Genomic DNA, 20,600 nt, shown 5'->3' on the forward strand with positions numbered 1-20,600 from the left:
GAAATTAACATGTCTAGTGCCAGATCCACAAGGCTACAAGTTTCACAGTGACTGAAGGGGTCTCAGGAGTATTAACATCTAGAACTTTCTCGAGGAAAGAAGGCCGGCATGTGGTCAAATGGCTGGACGTGTCACAGGAGGTGCAAGAACCCATCTGGGCCCACCCCCAGAGACGACACCACAGCTCACCAAGGGCTCCACATACGGGCGCAAGCTCCCTGCACTCCAGGCTCAGAGCCCACCAAGCCCACAGCCAGGGCTGGTCTAGACGCTCTCACAGGAAGACGCCTGTCCTCAGGCTCTGAAGTCCAGGGAAGGAAGGGAGACAAGATATTTTAAACTTTATAAAACTCTACAGACTGGGTACAGATTTGCTGATGGTCTATCTGAGTCCTTAACAGTAAGTGCCTGTAATGCGTCTTCACATCCGTTTTGAAGAAGTTGACTGCTCTGTGTGGTGACCTGGGACTCATGTGTGATGCATCTTGGTTACCTGACACTGAGAGTATGGAGAATAGCAGTAAAAAATATGCTCAGCTTCAACTACAGTAAAACATCACACAGAGACACAGCATTCAAAAGTGACTCGGTGTAGAGAACTCTGACGACAGTCGCTGCACAGTCTACTCAAATTTATATAAATTTAATGCTCAGTTTTGGCATCCATCAAGGTTTTTCGGGGGGGGAAGAGAAAAAAGAAACTAGGCAACTTCAGTTGATCAAGGACTGAAATATGACAAGAACAAGCTGAGAAATTTAATCAAATGAATCTAATAAAATCACCCAAGTAATATCATGGGACATATGTGACAGTGACAACCAACCCCTTTTCAGGACCTATGTTAGATTATGGATTTCTCTGGTAATTTCTTCAAAGATCATGAAACAAATCAAACTTCAAAGGAAAAAAATATGGAAATGTCAAAAGGAAAAATGCTTTAAAAATTAATTTCAGTCTATTATGTTAAATCCGTAAAAGTGAGTCTAATAAATGGCAGCTTGAAAATACCTCTGGCTGAAGACTTTTTTACATATTTAAAGCAGCCCCAAATAAAAGGAACGAGACACACAGACCATCGCAGCTGCTCTAAGCTTTTGAAGTCAAACATCACTGACTCTTGTAGCTGGAAGGAAAGTCAGTGGTCAAGTTCAGTCTCTCCAGGGTTGTGGTCACATCAGTAGATCTTCAACCAGCCTCTGAACATCTCCAGTAAATAGTGAAATCGCCCCACCCAAGACCAGCGGTTCCAAAGCTGGACCCTCTTTGAGGGACGCCTCCCTGATGCTGAGCAAATCACACACAGTGTTAGCAAATCTAGCTCCTCCGTCCCAGACACGTTCGATCTTCTTCTTCAACATCAATCTCAGGCTTAAAATCTGTCCTGGTCAATGAAGAGCCATAGAATAATTCTGAGAAGAGCATTAAGAACTCTCCTGGAAAGAAGGGGATGAGTTTTTTTTTTTTTAATTTTGGAGGTATATTTTAACAGGGGTTAGTGACTGGAGAGTCTGAGGAGGAAATGTGAGGAACTTGCTAACTTTACACCTCCCAGACTTCTGGCTGAGGAGACTGGGTAGATGGCTGCGCAGATGCTGTTACCACCCACCAGGCAGGCAATGAACAAGGGAGTCGCTTTGGAGGACAGAGAAGCTCAGCGTGGACCGCCTCCCACAGCCCATGTCAAAATTTTTTCAAGGCAACAGGAAATCTGCGTCTGAAATTCTCAGAGAGACCTGAACCGTGCAGTCATCCACATTCAGGGAAAGGGTTCCTGAAGATGAATGTTCAGATGGACTGAAGCCCAGGGGAAGCAGCATGTACTTAGCAAGGGTCCGGGGGCAAGAAGAGGACCAGGAGAAGGTAACAAAAGCCAGCCCGAAACGAAGGAGGCAAACCAGCAGAAGCAGGTAGTGGAAACCAAGGAATGTGGGGGTTTCTGTTTGGATAAAATTTACAGTGGTTTAAATGACGTTTTTGAAGTATTTTTTTTTTTTTTTTTTTTTGCGGTACGCAGGCCTCTCACTGTTGTGGCCTCTCCCGTTGCGGAGCACAGGCTCCGGACGCGCAGGATCAGCGGCCATGGACCACGGGCCCAGCCGCTCTGCGGCATGTGGGATCCTCCCGGACCGGGGCACGAACCAGTGTCCCCTGCATCGGCAGGCGGACTCTCAACCACTGCGCCACCAGGGAAGCCCGAAGTATTTTTTTAAATTAGACATTTTTATTAATGTTGAGTGTGAAACACAACCTACTAAATTAGATTAATGTTTCTGGATTTTAGGATTATACCTTCCCCAAAAGAGCACAGATTCACAAAGACTGATAATATGTAAGCCCAAAGAGTCACAGTAATTTCAAAACAATCTACACAATGTACACTATGTTCTGATTGTTTCAATTATTTTGCTGTAAACAAAGATAAAAGGACTGCCTTTAAAATCCCATGACTATTGCGATATTGTGATTTATAATAAGAAATATGTATTTGGTCTTTGTCCAATTTCTGGCACAGAGCTTCTAAAACCCTTGGCATTTCCTCAAAAATATGATGAGTGAAAAAAGTCAACATCATTGGTTGCCAGTGGTGGGGTAAAGTAGGGAAGACTGACAGCCAAGGAGCTTGAGGGAACTTTTGGAGGTGATAGAAATATTCTGTTTTCTGATTGAGGTGGAAGATTATGTATGGGTTTATACATTTTCCAAATTTATTAAACTGTACACTGAAAATGGTGCATGTTGTTGTATATAAACTATACATGAATAAAATTTACTTTAGAACTATCTGAGCTTAGAATGATTTCTAGCCTATAATTAGACATCCAAATTTCCAGTAGTTATGAAGGTGAAATAAAGACATTTTTAGATATAAAAGGGCTCAAATATTTGCACGGTGTATTCACCTTCTCTAGTTAAGGTCCTAGAGGATATACTTCAGCAAACAGGGAGAAAACCAAAAAAAGAGAAACTTACAGGGGTCCAGGGGAAACAGAGGATGTGAAAGGAAGTCCAGGAATGATAGGTGATCAGCAAGATTGAGAACAACCAATGTAGATTGGAGCAGGGGGCCTGAGTCCTCTGGAAATGCGGCCTCCAGGGGAAAAAATAAATTTATCTCTTAGAGTTTATAGGGAATATTAAAGATAGATTTAAGTCAAAAATTTTGAAGCATCTGAAAAATTCTCCTAGAAAAGTAGGAAAATGAAAAAATAATAATTGTTAACTCCAGGAAATAGAAAGCATGATATAAGAAAGGACATTTGGACATAGTACACGATATGACTTTGCAGTGACTACTATTTGCATAGTCCTAAGAATCTAAATATTAACTTTTTATTTTATAAAAATCTGTGATCTCTGTTACGCAATTGGGAACACAGGAGGTAATAAGAGAGGTAGATGTGAGAAAACTAAAACCCCATCTATCGTGATGGGGAGTTGGAAATCTAAAATGGAGATATTTTAGAAATAATTAGGCAAATGCCAAAGAAAACTGCTACACAAATTGTGAATGGTTGCCTCTGTTGAAAGGGGAGTAATCAAAGGATCAGAAGGGGCAAGACAGGAAACTGCTTTTATTCATGAAAATTAAAGTTAATAAAAAATAGAAAATGTCTTCTAGCTCTAAAAAAAAAAAATAAAGGACAAAAAAAATAAAACCCTTGGACTTTCCTAAATGATTGGAGCAAAAAAGGTGTATTGATATTCATAACAGCCCCTTTCAAGTACACTGAGTTTATGTTAATGCAGTGACTTTTGGAAGCACCTAAGGATGGGGGCTGGTTGTCAGGGGAACCAACCCTGTCATTAGTGTTGGAACCTTCAGTCCCACCTCTGACCTCCAGGGAGGAAAGGGGAGCAGAGCTGGAGGCTGATTCAACCACCAATGTCCAATGATTTAATCAATCAAGCCTGTGTAAATAAGCCTCCATAAAAACCCAAGGGGACAGGGTTCAGAGAACTTCTGGGTCAGCGAACGGGTGGAGATTCAGGGAGAGCGGCACCGAGGTTCTCCGTGCCCTTTCCCCATACCTTGCCCTGTGCATCTCTTCCATCTGACTCCTCCTGAGTTTTATCCTTTTATAATAAACTGGTAATCTGGAGAGTGAAATGCTTCTCTGAGTTCTATAAGCTGCTGTAGAGAATTAATTAAACCCAAGGAAGGGGCTGCTGGAACCTATAAGCTGCTCAGTCAGAGCCCAGGTGACAACCTGGACCTGTGACTGGCATCTGAAGAGTGGGCAGCCTTGTAGGACTGAGCCCTTAGTCTGAGGGACCTGACACCATCTCCAAGTAAGCAGCGTTGTCAGAATTGAGTTGAATTGTAGGGCACCCAGCTGGTGTCCCAGAGAACTGCTTGGTGATGTGGGGAAAAACCCCACACATCAGAGTTAGTGTTAGAATCGTAGCTATAAACCACAGATATGACTAATTAACCTTTAGGTTTAAAAAATATTCGTAAGCGAGATCCCATAATACTTACAACTGAAAGACAATGAAAACATTTCTTTACCCCAACAATAACTAAAAACAATTCAAAAGTAAAATACCGTTCCCATTAGCAATGAAACATATGAAGCACCCAGAAACTAGCTCAGCAAAGAAAACACAAACCCTCCATAAAAAAAGTCCAAAACTCTATTAAGAGGACATAAAACATGATCTGAATAAATGAAGAGGTCTTCCACAGTCTTGGATGACATTATTAAAATGACAATAGTCCTCAATATAAACTACAAATTTAATAAATTGAACACCATCAGGACTTTTTAAAAACCTCAACCACTTAATTTAAATTTATATAAACAACTATAAGCCCATCAACGGCTAAGTCCTGATAATGTTCAAACTTTGAAAAAGGGGACACTTCTCCTCCAGGAAATGAGACATACTGCAAAGCACATTTATGAGAGCTGTCTGGTACCCACTGAAGACAGAAAAACACCCATGCAAGGAAGAGAACAGACCCTCAGACAGGGTATGGGAATGATATAAAGACGGCATTAAGCATCCATGAGTAAAAACTGTTTAGCAGACGATGTTGAAAACTCTGCTTTGCCATGTGTGTCACACCACACGCTCAAGAGGACTCTGGGCAGAGCAGATGTTTAAATGTAGATGGTGAATCGATAACACTGTAGAATGCTGGGGAGGAGAGAATGTTGGTGACCTCGGCCTAAGAAAGGATTTCTTAAATGAGAAGAAAATAGCACAAACCACAGATGAAAAATAGATCTGATTATGTCAAGATTAAGTACTTCTGTTCAGCAAAGGACACAACAAATTTTAAAGAGGGATGCAACGCTAGGGGAAGATATTTATAACATCAAAAATTGATTCTAGGGCTTCCCTGGTGGCACAGTGGTTAAGAATCCGCCTGCCAATGCAGGAGACATGGGTTCGATCCCTGGTCCGGGAAGATCCCACATGCCACGGAGCAACTAAGCCCGTGTGCCACAACTACTGAGCCTGCGCTCTCCAGCCTGTGTGCACAACTATGGAAGCCCACGCACCTAGAGCCCATGCTCCGCAACAAGAGACTCTATGACAATGAAAAGCCCGCGCATAGCAATGAACACCCAACGCAGCCAAAAATAAATAAATGAGATAAATAATTTTTTTTTTTTTTTTTTTTTTTTTTTTTGCAGTACCCGGGCCTCTCACTGTTGTGGCCTCTCCCGTTGCGGAGCACAGGCTCTGGACGAGCAGGCTCAGTGGCCATGGCTCACGGGCCCAGCTGCTCCGCAGCATGTGGGATCTTCCCGGACTGGGGCACGAACCCGTGTCCCCTGCATCGGCAGGTGGACTCTCAATCACTGCGCCACCAGGGAAGCCCAATAAATTTATTTTTAAAAAATTGATTCTATATGTCAAAATTTCAACAATTACATAGAACTGAATCCACTCCAAATAGTTTAAATAGCAAGAGATTCACGGCAGGGTATTCCTTGTCTTACAGAGTTTTGGAAGGGCTGAAGACAAAGTAGAGACCACTCACCGAGCCTTGACTGAGAACCAGGCCACCAAAACAGTGGCCACTCTTCTCTGATCTAAGGCCTGGGTCCCAGGTCAGGAGGTCTCCCAGCTGGGACACCCCTGCTGCCAGCCCAGAACTGGGCTGTGCCCGCCAGGGCCACACCAGGGCCTGTGGGAACTGGTGCCTGGACACCAGGCCTCTGCTTGGCTTGGAAGAGCAAACAGCAGAGGTCAATCCTGGGCCTTGTCAAGGTCTTCCAGACGTGGCACGAATTCATCCAACCTAAACCACATCTTAGACACAACCCACAAGGGACTCTGAGAAACATCACTTTTACAAGAGCTTATAATGTAAGGAAAGAAGACCAGAAGGGGGTTTAGCAATGCTCCATTACATTCTAAACACTGGTAATAGAGTCGCATCTGGAATATACAGAGAACCTCTGTGACCAAACAAGAAAAATCAGGAAACCCTATAGAAAAGGTACAAAGATATGAACAGGCAATTCACAGAAGGGTAAACCCAAACAGCTAAAAACACACAAAGTTTTTCTCAAAGGCATTAGCCAGCAGATAAATACAAAGTAAAAAGTAAAACAATGACATACCACTTTCTCACTGGATTAGTAAAAATTCAAAAATCAGATAAATGCTGATTTGCTGTGCTAGCGAGTATAAACTGGGAGAACATTTAAAAAACTAAACTAGCAGTACCCAGACAAATTAAGTAAATTTTCATTTTTTTGACCTAGCAATCTCACTCCTGAATATATATTCCAGAGAAGTTCTCACACAGGACCTGTGTGGGAATACTAATCACAGTGCTGTCTGTGGTGGCATCTAGATGTCTACCCTGGCGGATGCGGAAATCAAAGGTAAGGACCATCCATGGTCACAATACACACCTCCAGGGTCAAGACTCACATACAACAGATATGAACAGTGTCCCTGGGGCTGGACGACCCAGAGGAACTCTCACTCTTTGTAACAAAATAAAGCAGTAAGAAACAACCCACCTGATAAACATTCACCAGGAAAAATCTGTACATTTTTTTCCCAAAGGCTCCTGAGTTTAAAAAAAAAAAAAAAAAGCAAAAGAATGAAGTCTACAATTCAGACTGTTTGTATAACAGAAAATTAAATACACACAAAAATACTACACACTTTACAAAATACATACAATTTTAAGGATATCAATCAAACACATAAAAGCAGTTCCCTGCATCCATGAGGGAGGTCAGAATAGGAAGTGAAAATACAGAAAATAAATCCAAGGACAACGTGAAGAGTTCTGCATGGACTAACAACGCCCTCAGGGTACCAATAAACGCGCATTTCTGTCCTCAAGACCAGGGAGAGAGTGTCAGTAAGACCTAGAACTACTAGGGAGAGCACAAGCTACCTGAAAAAGGACTCGGAACATTCAAGACAGGGGAGGGACAGAGACTAGGCAAGGGGAGAAAAACTGCAGCACAGTAAATAATAATATACAAAAGTGTGTATATAAGAGGGTGTGGAGGAAAGGGAATCCTCCTCCACTGGTAATGGGAATGTAAATTGTGCAGCCACTATGGAAAACCACTGTGGAGGTTCCTCAAAAAACTAAAAATACAACTACCATATGATCCAGCAATCCCACTCCTGGGCATACATCCCAAGAAAACTGTGGTTTGAAAGGATACATGCACCCCAATGTTCATAGCAGCACTATTTACAACAGCCAAGAAGCAACCTAAGTGTCCACTGACAGATGAATGGATAAAGAAGATGTGGTACATATACACAATGGAATGTTACTCAACCATTAAAAAGAATGAAATAATGCCATGCAGCAATAGGAATGGATCTAGAGATTAAACTAAGTAAAGTACAGAGAAAGACAAATATCATACGATAACACTTATATGTGGAATCTAAAAAAAAATGATACAAATGAACTTATTTCCAAAACAGAAATAGACTCACAGACATAGAAAACAAACTTATGGTTACCAAAGGTGATAGCACGGGGAGGGGTAAATTAGGAGTTTGAGATTAACACATGCATACTATGATATACAAAATAGATAAACAAAGACCTACTGTATAGCACAGGGAACTATATTCAGTATCTTGTAATAAACTATAATGGAAAATAATCTGAAAAAGAAAACATATATATGACTGAATCACTTTGCTGTACACCTGAAACTAACACAACACTGTAAATCAACTATAGTTCGATTAAAAAATGGTTAAATAAATAAATAAAAATTTTAAAAATTGTTAAGTATATATATAATATGTAATCATTTATACATAATATGTTGTATTTTTATATATATGTGTAGTGCATATGAACTTTAGTCTCAGGGCAAGAGGGAACCACTGAAATGTTTCTACTCTGGGACCGGCCAGTTCATCTTTGTATTTTAAATAGTGGACTCTCTTGCCTTGTAGAGAATTACTGGAAAAGAGCCAGACTGAAGACAGGGAGAACCTTTAGAATCTCAATGTTGGATAATCTTTTCTAGGAAACGTAGAGGCAATGGGAATACAAATTAGAAGACTTATCAAAGAGAAATTTAATAATAGAGAAAATGGAAGGACTAATTGAGGTCAAGTTCAAGTATGAGAAGGGTGAGAAAACCAAGGAGTGTGGCAAGGCTGGGCAGCCAAGCCTCGGTTGGGAATCCCAGGAGGCAGGTATTTAGAAGGAGGGAAAGAGTAGGTACAGTGACCCATTAGACACAGTGGCCCTCCTAGACCTGTGACAGCTCAGTAGGACGAGCGTGATGCAGAAGGGAGGGGGCCAGAGGTGCAGACAGTCGTCCACTGGATCTAGGCGGTGATGAAGCCAGGAGGCCACATGCTCAGCTTTTATTATCCCGAAGCAGATGGTAGTGAAAATGATCTGTGAATTTAGAGTCAAGTGAGGCTCCTTAGAGAAATCATCCAAGTCAGAGATAAAAGGCTTCCAGAATCACCCCTTCACTTACATCACATTTTCAGCCCAGAGACAAATGTCTCTCCACCTAAATCACTGCAGTTCTTATTCAGCCTTATTCGCCCACCAACAATATATTGGATCCAACGGAGTCAACACATTTTTAATTTTTCCAAGAACAGAATGAAGACACATCAAACCCTATATCCTGAAGTAAACTGCCAGGATACTATCCAAACATTTTACACCCTCAAAGCCGTTTAACCAAAATAGCACAGCAAGGATAGTGAGAAATAATTGCTGAACATCCTGGGTAGCTGCAAAATGTAATACCTCCCAAGGAGAAACCACATCCCTCACCTCTCCAAGCAGCAAGTGCTGGTCTATAGCTTTGAAACATGCTGGGTGGGGGAAATTATCTACAAGTACATGTTTGCAAAAACCATCTCTATTGTTACCCCATTGTTTTTATTACTCTTTTCAAAGGTAAGACTTGTATGTTAATAATGAAGAGAGGGGCTTCCCTGGTGGCGCAGTGGTTGAGGGTCCGACTGCCGATGCAGGGGACACGGGTTCGTGCCCCGGTCCGGGAAGATCCCACATGGTCCGGGAAGATCCCACATGCCGCGGAGCGGCTGGGCCCGTGAGCCATGGCCGCTGAGCCTGCGCGTCTGGAGCCTGTGCTCCGCAACGGGAGAGGCCACAACAGTGAGAGGCCCGGGTACCGCAAAAAATAAATAAATAAATAAAAATAAAATAATGAAGAGACTCATGGCTTCCAAACTTTCCACAGAGTATTCAAATGCATCTATTTGGAATCCTGAAATAGTTCCTTTCTAGCCTATTTGCTTCTTAATGAGCTTGAACAAGCTGCACTACTTTAAGGCCAATAAAACTTTTTTTAAAAAAAGTAAAATACCTAAAAGCTCTCAAAACCTTTTACCTGTCTTATCTCTTCAGAAAATTTCATGTCAACGCAAACTTCTAAATGAAATACCATGCACTCATAAGTTATTTAAGTAAGCGTATAAAATAGTATGGAAAATTGAGGACAAAACCAATATATTAAAGTATACTGAATAACTTATAAGAATTAGTACTACTACTTTTACTGAGAAGTTTAAACTAAGAGGAAAAATGCAAAGCCTATAGCCCATTCAAGAATCGGAGACTCTTTTTGTCCTTAGATAATGAATCTAAGGATTTCCTCAACGGATGTGGTGTCACTATTAGAATTTGGAGTGTATTTAGACTCCATACACTCTAAATCCTTGGGTCGTAACATCGAACAACACAGCCTTCCCTTCTGTAGATTCCATAAAACAGGTCCACCACCCACCATACCCGCAGTCACTACCCTGGTGTACAAAAACACAAGGTCCCAAGTGCACATCAGATAACAGCTTTCCAACCAACCCAAATCCCTTTTAGCATCAATTAACAACTGATCAAAACCACCAAGGTCTTACCACCAGCTAGTACCGATGCCCAGAGCATCTTTACTCCACAGTAAAAGTGGATCCTCCTACATAGGGATTTTCTTCCACTCTAACAGTAAAGTTCTAAATATGCAAAGTATCATTATCTGGAGAAAACAATAACTCCTGGAACCATCATTCCTATAGAACTGCTGGGATGGATAAGGCTTGGAGGAAGCAGCTTCCCACCAGGATTACACTCACTTTTACAACCTGGGAAACCAGGACACTAAGAGGAGGTAAGAAATTATTGCCACGTTTTACAGGAAACCAGTAGGATACTTAAAAAGGGAGGCCGAAGGAAAGACTTCTCAGCCTGCACTCCTGTTGAAGTGCTGCTCTGTGTGTGTATAAAGCCACAATTTAAATGACACAGAATTCTTCTCCACGCATGTGCACTAGATCATGGGTTGGCCAAAAAGTGCCTTCGGTGTTTAAGTAAAAATAAAAGGCACATTTTTCACTTTCACCAAGAACTTTATTGAACAATGTATTCACCTTTTTGTTCCACTACCTTCTGCCATTTTTCTGGCAACTTCATAATTCCACCTTCCCAAAACTTTTTCTCTTTTTGAGCAAAGAACCGTTCCAGGTGCCTTTTACAGTCTTCCAAGGAATTGAAATTTTTTCCCTTAAGAGAATTTTGTAAAGAATTCTTGTTAAAGAAATAAATGGAAATCTGAAGGTGCAGTGTCTGTGAATATAGCAGATGAATCAGAACTTCCCAGCCAAACTGTAACAGTTTTTGCCTGGTCATCAAAGAAACATGTTGTCTTGCATTATCCTGATGGAAGATTACACGTTTTCTGTTCAAATTCCGGAAGCTTTTCGTCGAGCGCTGCTTTCAGTTGGTCTAATTGGGAGCAGTACTTGTTGGAATTAATCGTTCGGCGTTCAGAAGTAGCTCATAATAAAGGACTCCCTTCCAATCCCACCATATACACAACATCGCCTTCTTTGGATGAAGACTGGCCTTTGGTGTGGTTGTTGGTGGTTCATTTCGCTTGCCCCATGATCTCTTCCATTCCACATTGTTGTACAGCATCCACTTTTCATTGCCCATCACAATTTGTTTTAAAAACAGCAAGTTTTCATTATGTTTAAGTAGAGAATCACATGCGGAAATACGGTCAAGAAGGATTTTTTTCCCACTTAACTTCTGGGGAACCCAAACATCAAAGCGATTAACATAACCAAGCTGGTGCAAATGATTTTTAACGCTCGATTTGGATATTCTGAGGATGTCAGCTATCTCCCACGTGGTATAACGTTGATTGTTCTCAATTAATGTCTTGATTTGATCGCTATCAATTTCAACTGGTCTACCCAACTGTGGAGCATCATCCAGTGAGAAATCTCCAGCACCAAACTTTGCAAACCACTTTCGACACGTTCCATCAGTCACAGCACCTTCTCCATACACTGCACAAATCCTTTTTTGTGTTTCCATTGCATTTTTACCTTTCTTGAAATAATAAAGCATAATATGCCAAAAATGTTGTTTTTTCTTTCATTTTCAATATTAAGATGGCTACACAAAAATTCACCAATTTTGATAACTTTTTTAAATGCACGCTGCTATGACAGTTGTCACATACAATCTAACAAAATGGTTTCGAATGAAGTTAGAGACAACTAAGTGCTACCAGAGCCATCTTATAGAAAAAACCGAATGAACATTTCGGCCAATAGCACCGAGACCCTTCTGCCTGAAGTATAAAAAGAGACCCAGGGAATTCCCTTGTGGTCCAATGGTCACAACACGGGGCTTTCACTGCTGTGGGCCCACGTTCCATCCCTGGCCAGGAAACTAACATCCCGCAAGCTGTGCAGCATGGCCAAAAAAAATACTACTACTAATAAAATTTTTTTTAATAAAAAGAAACAAGAAGGAGTAGGGTTTAAGCATTTTTAAGCATAATTTTAAAACACAACAAAGGCTTAATTTTCTCAAGAAATTATTCTATTCTCCCTGAAAATAAAAAGGACTATTTTGGGCCCATTGCAGCTCTGGCATAACAGATACTAAAAGCTCCAGTGGGTCCAAGGTACAGTGCACAGAGGAATGGCAGTAATTTTCCCACCCAATCAAGGCCTCCAGGTACATCCTTGAAGGGGACGAAGATACAAAGGTTTCCCTCTCTCTCTCCCACAGTGGAGCAGGTATCAAAAGACAACACTTCTCTGGCATGGTCAGCATCCTCTTCTAAGCATCCAATAACTGTTATCTTTTGTTCTTATCATTCTGATGTTACAATACCTCGATTTACTAACTACCATTTCAAATTGACTAGAAGTTTTATTTTCCATGTATTTATATATTTAATATTTATAAAGCCTCAGAAAGTTTTCAATCACTCAAATCATATCCAAAACTATCAAGTCACAAGGCAGTACACATTTGTTTCTTCCTAATGGTCCCTTAATTCTAAATTTCATTAACACCAGGTTGTTACTTATAATGCAAAAGCAGGAATGAAGGGAATAATGAAATTTTCCTCTTCTTTCATTACCAACAAAATTTATATTTGGAAGCTTAGATTACTGCATTATCATTGCTATGTTAAAATCAATCCACAAAAATCAGAAAAAATGTTCTCTCAACACAAATTCTACCAAGGTATCACTCTACTTTCACCACTGAGTCAATCATACCTCAATGAAAATAATTAATTTCCACCACCCAAAAATGTTAGTAACTTTCCAACTTAAATTCAACTAGTTTCAGTTACAATAGATAATCAACTCCCCTGTTTGGAGAAAATGGTGAACAAGTTTCATAAAGGTCTCAGTGTGCTCAGTGTCCACCTTACTGACTGGCACACAGTGGGCGCGGAGTAGGTACTCGCAGAGGATAGACAGGAGTGGGTGATGAATGGACAGAATCAGGTGAGCAGGCAAGGAGAAAGGAAAAGCAGAAGGAAGTGAGAAGGAAGACCTAAAGAATCCCCAAATCCAAGAAGTATACATGTTATGATATAGACAGTAAGCACAGAGATGCAGAGATGACCACCAGTCAGGTCCAGCTGGGAAAGATACAAAAGAGGAAATGGGAATTCAATCAGCCTTTTCAGATGCTAAGTCAAGAGAGACAAATTGTGTTACAGGAGAGTGAAAACTGTTAGACAAAGGCACAAAGTCAGGGGAATGAAATGCATGTTCATAGAACAGTAAGCAGATTAACTTGACTAAAGTAGAGGGTTTCTGAAGGAAACCATGGGAGGTGAAGCTGCAAAGCCAGGTGGGTAAATACTGCGCCTCCTCTACCCCACCCCCCTTTAAACATGACCACCTCCCCCTAATCACACAGTCATCCTCCATCATATGCTTTCCTTATCCAAACCCCCAAGAAAACTACAATTTCTGATAAAGTGACAAAAAGGCTTACAATCATAGAAAATGCAAGAAAAGAAAAAAACTGATGCATAAACAATTTGCCAAAAAAAACCCTATTGACTAGAAATATTAATTTTCAACTAGCATCGGATTACATCCTTCCCAGTGTTTATACACAATTTCAGAGTTGTTTTGTTTTGATGTGACAAATTTGGTTTGGACCACTTTGAACAATGTAGTCCATTAAGGCAATAAATCAGGACAGATAAGTAAATAGCACCAACTGTGTGCCTTCTATGTACCAGGCAGAGTTGTAGGGGCTTTACATACACTATTTAATCGTAATATTATTAACTTGAAACAATTCCTCCACCTTCATACATATGAGAAAAAATTACTTAAGAGTCACCTAACTGAACAGCCAGCTAGGATGCAGATATATCTGGAATACCAGTAGTTAGAGGAACCACTGCTGCATCACCCAAGGTGTGTGCTCAGCACCTTTTTAATGGAATCAGAAGGAAACACTGCTCTAAATGCACCTGCTCAAGTTCATGTACACATGGCTTGTATCCAAATGCCTAAATGCATGAAAAGCCAGGCCAGTGGGGTAAATGACTTCAATCCAAACCACAGCCTTACAGAAACCATGAGAAAGGATGTTTTAGACCAAACTAAAATGAGTTGAGAACAGTGCTCCCAGTCCCAGCTTATGCTGCCAAATCTGATTCAAATACATGAAGCCCAGTAACGCAAGATACAGGGGAAAAGACGGCATTCTTTTTTTTTTTTGCAGTACGCAGGCCTCTCACTGTTGTGGCCTCTCCCATTGCGGGGCACAGGCTCCGGGACGCACAGGCTCAGTGGCCATGGCTCACGGGTCTAGCTGCTCCGCGGCATGTGGGATCCTCCCAGACCGGGGCACGAACCCGTGTCTCCTGCATTGGCAGGCGGACTCTCAACCACTGTGCCACCAGGGAAGCCCAAGACGGCATTCTTGTAATCCCCTTTCCTGTCACAGTAACACTGATGCATTACACACAACAGGGGTGATTTCTGACCCTCACTCATTTATTGGTCAATAACTGGACGTCTACACTCTGTCAGATGCTACTGCTGGATATAAGACTGCTCCAGACTCTAAAAAGTTCACAGTCTAATAACTTCACAAGCAGCATGAGAAAGTCTGTACTCCTAGAGAGGGTCTTCTTTCTATTTTGATATAAAAATCAAGATAACCTTTAGAAAAGCCAAAATGAGAGTCATGCAATCTAAATTTTAAAGCCCACGCCCTTTATTGACTAGCTAGTGCTCCAAAAGCTCACTGACACACTTCATTTTATTTTATTCACATTAACAACAGATTTGGTTTTCTAAGTACAGATCCTAGATGGGCCATTGGCTGCTTAATGCCCCGAGGCAGGTTACTTCACCTGCCTGACCATGGTTCGCTCACTGGGAAAACGAGGATAAATAGCTATACCTCAAGACTATTGTAAGGATTTGAGATATTTATGTAATGCACCAACACAGAGCCTGGCATTTAGTAGAAGTGCAATAAATATAGCTAACATCATAATCACAGGATTCATAAACCAATAACAAATTGATCACAAAAATCAAATTAGAATTAATGGGGGTGAGGGTGGAGAAGAGACCAAAGACAGCTCTAAGAATCAATAGCTGACGGGAAGGAAAAAGTCAAGAAAACCACACAGATACAAAACCTCAGCAACAGCCAACTGGAGTCACCAGCCTATTACACTTCAACAGCAGTTGAGGGCAACAGCAGTGTTTTCACGGGATGCAACATGATGGGTCTAAAGATGACATTAAGCCAGTTAAAACAGATGAACCATTTAGGCCATGTGTTTAAGAAAAAGAAGGATAAGCACATAATTGACTTTGGAAAGATTTCTATCAAAAGTGAATCAGCATCACAAATTTAACATTTCACACATCTACACTTTAACTGAAAAATTCTATTCAAAAGCTTCTGCTGTAAGGAAAGCATGTGCAAAGAAATCTCTTAAATTTCATAGCAATTTTTGCACTGAACACTGACAAAGATGTTTTTTCAAGCAAATGAACTGTGAAATTTCAGTGCAGTGGCCTAAAACATCATCAGCTCCTTAATAGCTAAAACAAGATAAAGTCTTGGTCCCCATTATTGGTAAATGTTATTATATCTGCTAAAGAAACACAAACATGTGCCATGGAGATCTCTTTTCACTCGAATTTTCTCCCTACATTTGGAAGGCAGTAAAAAGCGAAAAACATCTGTTCCTTCCTGCAGAGCTGACAACCCCCATTCTATAGTTTAAAAATAAAAGCTGTCCATGGAAGCTTAGAGATATAACTATCACCTGCTTCAAAGGCAGCTGGCAATTAATTGATCCAAAGACATGCAAATTAAGGCCAGAAAACAACTTTCCTGAGGACAATGCTAGGGCTCCCCAGGGCTCTAGCAATTTCCAAGACACCCATAAAATAGGAGAGGACGGTAAAGAACCAAATGTAAAGCCAAATGACAAGAAAGCAGACAACACCTGAGGAACAGAGGCCTGTGTCACCCTGGATTCACTCGACCACTGCAGGAAAGCTTCCATGAGAGATGCCTGGAGAAAACCTGCTTCACTCTGACCAGCAATCACCCTGCATCCAGCCCAAGAAGGCCACACGTTCAACAATGAAAGGAATTCACCTTATTAATAATAGAAATTTGGAAATCTCATAAGTGAAGGCCTTAAATTCTATAATATTTTTTAAAGTTTTTACTCCATATGAAGTTTTACAGTGTTGAACATCCAAAACTGAGGAATAAGCAAGAACAGTCAGACTCAAATCAGTAGACTCAGCTCCTATTTTTGGCTCAGCCTCTGAAGGTCACAGTGTGACCTTGGAAAACTCTCATCTCTTTGTTTACCTCCATTTGCCCACCAGTTACAACATTTGGTTAAACCTACCTTTTTTTTTTTTTTTTTAAGAAAGTGAGTGAGATAAATATATAGAAACTGCAACACAAATATCCACTGGTCACTGACCAACTATATCCAAGCATCACATATAAAGTAGGGGATGCCTCATATGTATCACTTATGTGTGGAATCTAAAATATGACACAAATGAACTTACCTACAAAACAGAAAGACTCACAGACATAGAGAACATGGTTCTCTGGTTGCCATGGGGGAGGGTGTTGGGGGAGGGATGGAGTGGGAGGTTGGGGTTAGCAGATGTAAGCTATTACAAATAAAATGGATAAATAACAAGGTCCTACTGTACAGCACAGGGAGCTCTATTCAATATCCTGTGATAAACCATAATGGAAAAGAATACTAAAAATAAAGAATGTATATATGTGTATAACTGAGTCACATTGCTGTACAGCAGAAATTAACATAACATTGAAAATCAACTGTACTTCAATAAAAATATATATATAAATAAATAAATAAAGTGGGTGATGCCCATATTAAAGCAACTAACTCTGCACAGTAAGAAATCCTGCTTGGAGATGTCAACAAAAAAACCCAGGTACCTCTTGAACAGGAATCCTGTAAGAGTCCCAAATTTCAAGTTTGGAAATACTTAGCAAATTTAAATGAAATGCTAGCTCCAAGAATACGCTTTTCTTTCTTTTTTTCCTTAATGGAAACAAAACTTCAACCTATTTAGGGTCCCACGATCTTCAGGACTCTGACCAATCCTCCTATGAATTCCTGTCTCCTCATCCCTTGCCAGGAGGTAAGTCACTGCACACTTGATGCACCCAGAGTACGACATCTCTATGTGCACTTGTCAGTGAGCCTTGGAAAGGCAGAGACGATTTAATGATCTTTATATCATCTAGCATCTAACACACTGCCCGGCATAACATGGCTGCCCGGTATACACAGATATATGTATTTGTTAAATGAAGGAAATGAATATACTTGAAATTCTAAAGCAGAACAACCATTAATATTAATGAATGATCATCTTAATTTTGGTGATACTTTCATTTCTAGAAAAATAATATACAAAATGAGTGTTATCTAGATAAGGAGGAAATACTGAATTTCTCAACATTAAATTCACAAAAGTTAACTAAAGAACTTTCCGATCCTCTTCCTTCAAAATCAGTCTTTTGGACGATTTTATGTTTCTTTTTTGTTTTGTTTTATTTACAATTTATCTAACGGATATTAGACTATAAACATTCCTTTAACTTAACCTACACGATATCGGGAAGGGAGAAGTAAAAGAGGGACAGCAAGCATGTAAAATGAATCAGAGAGGCTACTCTGAAGTGTAAGAATCTTTAAACGTAAAATAAAAGATAGCCCATGGATGAAATTTAAAATGTGGCCAATACAAGTAAGTACCAAACATGAACAGCATTTAGCTAACTAACAAGCATCCATGCTCTGGAGAAACATCATCTATCGTTTCATAGATAACCTATTTATTAAAGCCACAGAACCTAAGATTTTAAGCTTTTCAAATTACATTTGAAATTTTTAATCATTCAAATACTTATCACTACCTACCGGGACTTGCATAAATTCTCATTTTCCCCTGCTCCTTAAATTCTTACACTCAATTATTTCATTTAAAAATTAAGAGAAGTTAGTAAACATGAAACAAGCTGACACTCTACCAGCGGGCACTTAAGGAAAGGCGTGGGACCTACGCAAGGATAAACTCATCGCACTGTTCCACATTTTCCGCCGTGAGCCGACCGTTCAGCCGGCTTTGCCAAGTCCATACGGACGCTGGAAAGGTACCAGTAGTAGCATCCCGGGTGCTTTTGGCCTGCTCACCATCACTGTCTCCAGCTGGGCCATGAAACCAAATGTAAATGATGCCTAATATTCTAGATCACTATGCATTAATTTCCTGAAAGCATGCATCAGATTTGGTTGCGTCAGCAACCAGGAGTGACCACCTAAGTTCACTACGGCGTCCACGCCGATCGCTGAGAGAGAAACTACGTGTCACATGCGTGCACATGGGCGTGTACCTCAGAGGAGTCCTAGAATAGATGATGTGTCAGAGGACCGTGAACAATCTCGTTATTTTTAATGCTGTGGGAGGAGAAAGGAAAGAGAATGATGGCTTTGCAAACGGTGCCAAAAAAAGGAGCCGATCTGCCTGGCGTGACCCGGGATATTTTGGAGAAGTGGACAGAGCGGCCCTTGCTCCAGATGCCTTAGGACAGAGGCGCCTAAGCTGCTCCCTTTAAGACCCTGTGTACAAACGGAAACGTCTCCGAGGGGCAGGCGCCCTGGACCCCGAGTCCGGCGCTCACCTGCGAACACGTCCTGAAGACCGCCGGCCCCACGCTGCGCCAGGTGCGCCGAGACCCCCGCCCCGGGCGCGCGGCCCAGCTCCGCGGTCCAGTCGGCCGAGCGACTGCGGCCCGTGCGGGGCTTCCTGGCCGGGGCGGCGGCAGCGGCGGCGGGGGCCGCAGCGGCTCCGGACCCCCGGCCCAGGGAGGACTCCGGCCGCCTCTGGACCCGGGGGCTGTGGCTGGGGGACGGGGCCGGGGAGGGCCCGGGCGAGCTGAGCTGCCGGGTGGTGGTCCTGACGTAGCAGGGCGCCAGGAGCGGGCGGGCCCGGGAGCAGCGCGGGCTGCGCGCCGGGCTGCCGGGCGGGGAGGCGGCCGCGGGGACGCTGGGCCTCGGCGCGCCCTCCTCGCGCGTCGCCCCCGGCCTGCGCGGGGCCTCTCCCGCCGCCGGGCCCCACTCCGCCCCCGGAGAGTCTCGGGGCGCGTCCTCGAAAGCGTCCTCCTCGCCTTCCTCGTCCGTGTCCGCGGCCCCTCGCTCCCCGGGAGCCGACCCGGGAGACGGCAAGACAGCGGCCGCGGGCTGGTCTGCAGCCGGGGGCCGGTCGGGGCGTGCGGACGTTGCCGCCTCGGCGCCTGGGCCCGGCGGGGGTCGGTCCAGGCCCGGCAGGGCCCCGGGCGGGGGGACGGCGGAGGGGGGCGACGCCGGGGCCGACTCGGGGCTCGGGGACTGCAGCAGCTGCTGCTGCATCTGCTGGAGACGGATCGCCTGCTGGATGTCCGAAAGCAAGTCCTCCTGCTCCGCGGCCGAGTGAAAGCTGTAGAGGTCTGTGTCTGAGCCCGAGCTGGTCCTTTGTCCATCCTGCACCCCCGCCGCAGTCTCCGAATCCTCGGCCACCGCCGGGCCCCCGACCCCGGCGGAGCCAGGACCCCGGGGCCGCGTCACCTCGGAAGGGTCGGCACACTCCGTATCGGACAGGCCCGTCTCGTCGGCCGAGAGGCTGAGGTCCGGGGTTTTGGTGACCAGGGAGTGGGCGCTGTCCAGCTCGCCGGCCTGCAGGGCCTGGGGGTCCAGCACATCCTCACGGGAGCCGCCAGCACCTCTGCCCTTGGACAGGGTCTTCCGGATGCGCAGGTTGGAAAAGACCGAGGCCCTGGGATCCGACCGGCTCTTCTTCCTGCCCGGCTCCCCACCGCCGCCCCCCTTGCCGTGCCGGCCCGGCGCCTTCTTGCCCCCGCCCGCCTTCTTTGTGCCCTCGGCCTCGCGGGGCCCGGCGGCGTCCTCGCTGCCGCCGCCGCCGCCTCCGTGCGGGGCATCGCCCGCACTCCTCTTCGGCTTCGCGTCCTGGTTCCCCATGCTGCTGCTGCCGCCGCCGCCGCCGTCGCCGCGGGCGCTCAGGCCATGCCAGCTCCTCGGCCCGGCCGCGCTGGGATCCCGAGGATTCGGGCGGCGAGCGAGCTGCTGAAAAAAGGGAGGCCGGCCGCGCACCTGCCGCGCTTCGCAGAACGCGCCGCGGCTGCGCCCGCCCGCGCGGGGCCGAACGCGCTCACGCAGCGCCGCCAATGGCCGCGCGGAACGCACAAGGCCCCGCCCCTGTCCGCTTTCAGCCCCGCCCC

The 20,600-nt window shown here is 43.6% G+C and overlaps 1 protein-coding gene across 1 annotated transcript in view; it reads right to left on the reverse strand.

Moving 5' to 3' along the window:
• Nucleotides 1–20,340, reverse strand: part of FMN2 (formin 2) — a gene marked incomplete at both ends in the record, with an annotated part of 311,706 nt that extends 291,366 nt beyond the window's left edge. The window contains one exon of the mRNA XM_081254035.1: nucleotides 19,008–20,340. Within this exon, the coding sequence (XP_081110161.1) occupies nucleotides 19,008–20,340 (1,333 nt within the window). The remainder of the gene's footprint in view (nucleotides 1–19,007) is intronic.
• Nucleotides 20,341–20,600: the final 260 nt, after the last annotated feature.

Source organism: Mesoplodon bidens (genome assembly GCF_964165515.1).
Source record: "Mesoplodon bidens genome assembly, chromosome: 1".
NCBI lineage: Eukaryota > Metazoa > Chordata > Mammalia > Artiodactyla > Ziphiidae > Mesoplodon > Mesoplodon bidens.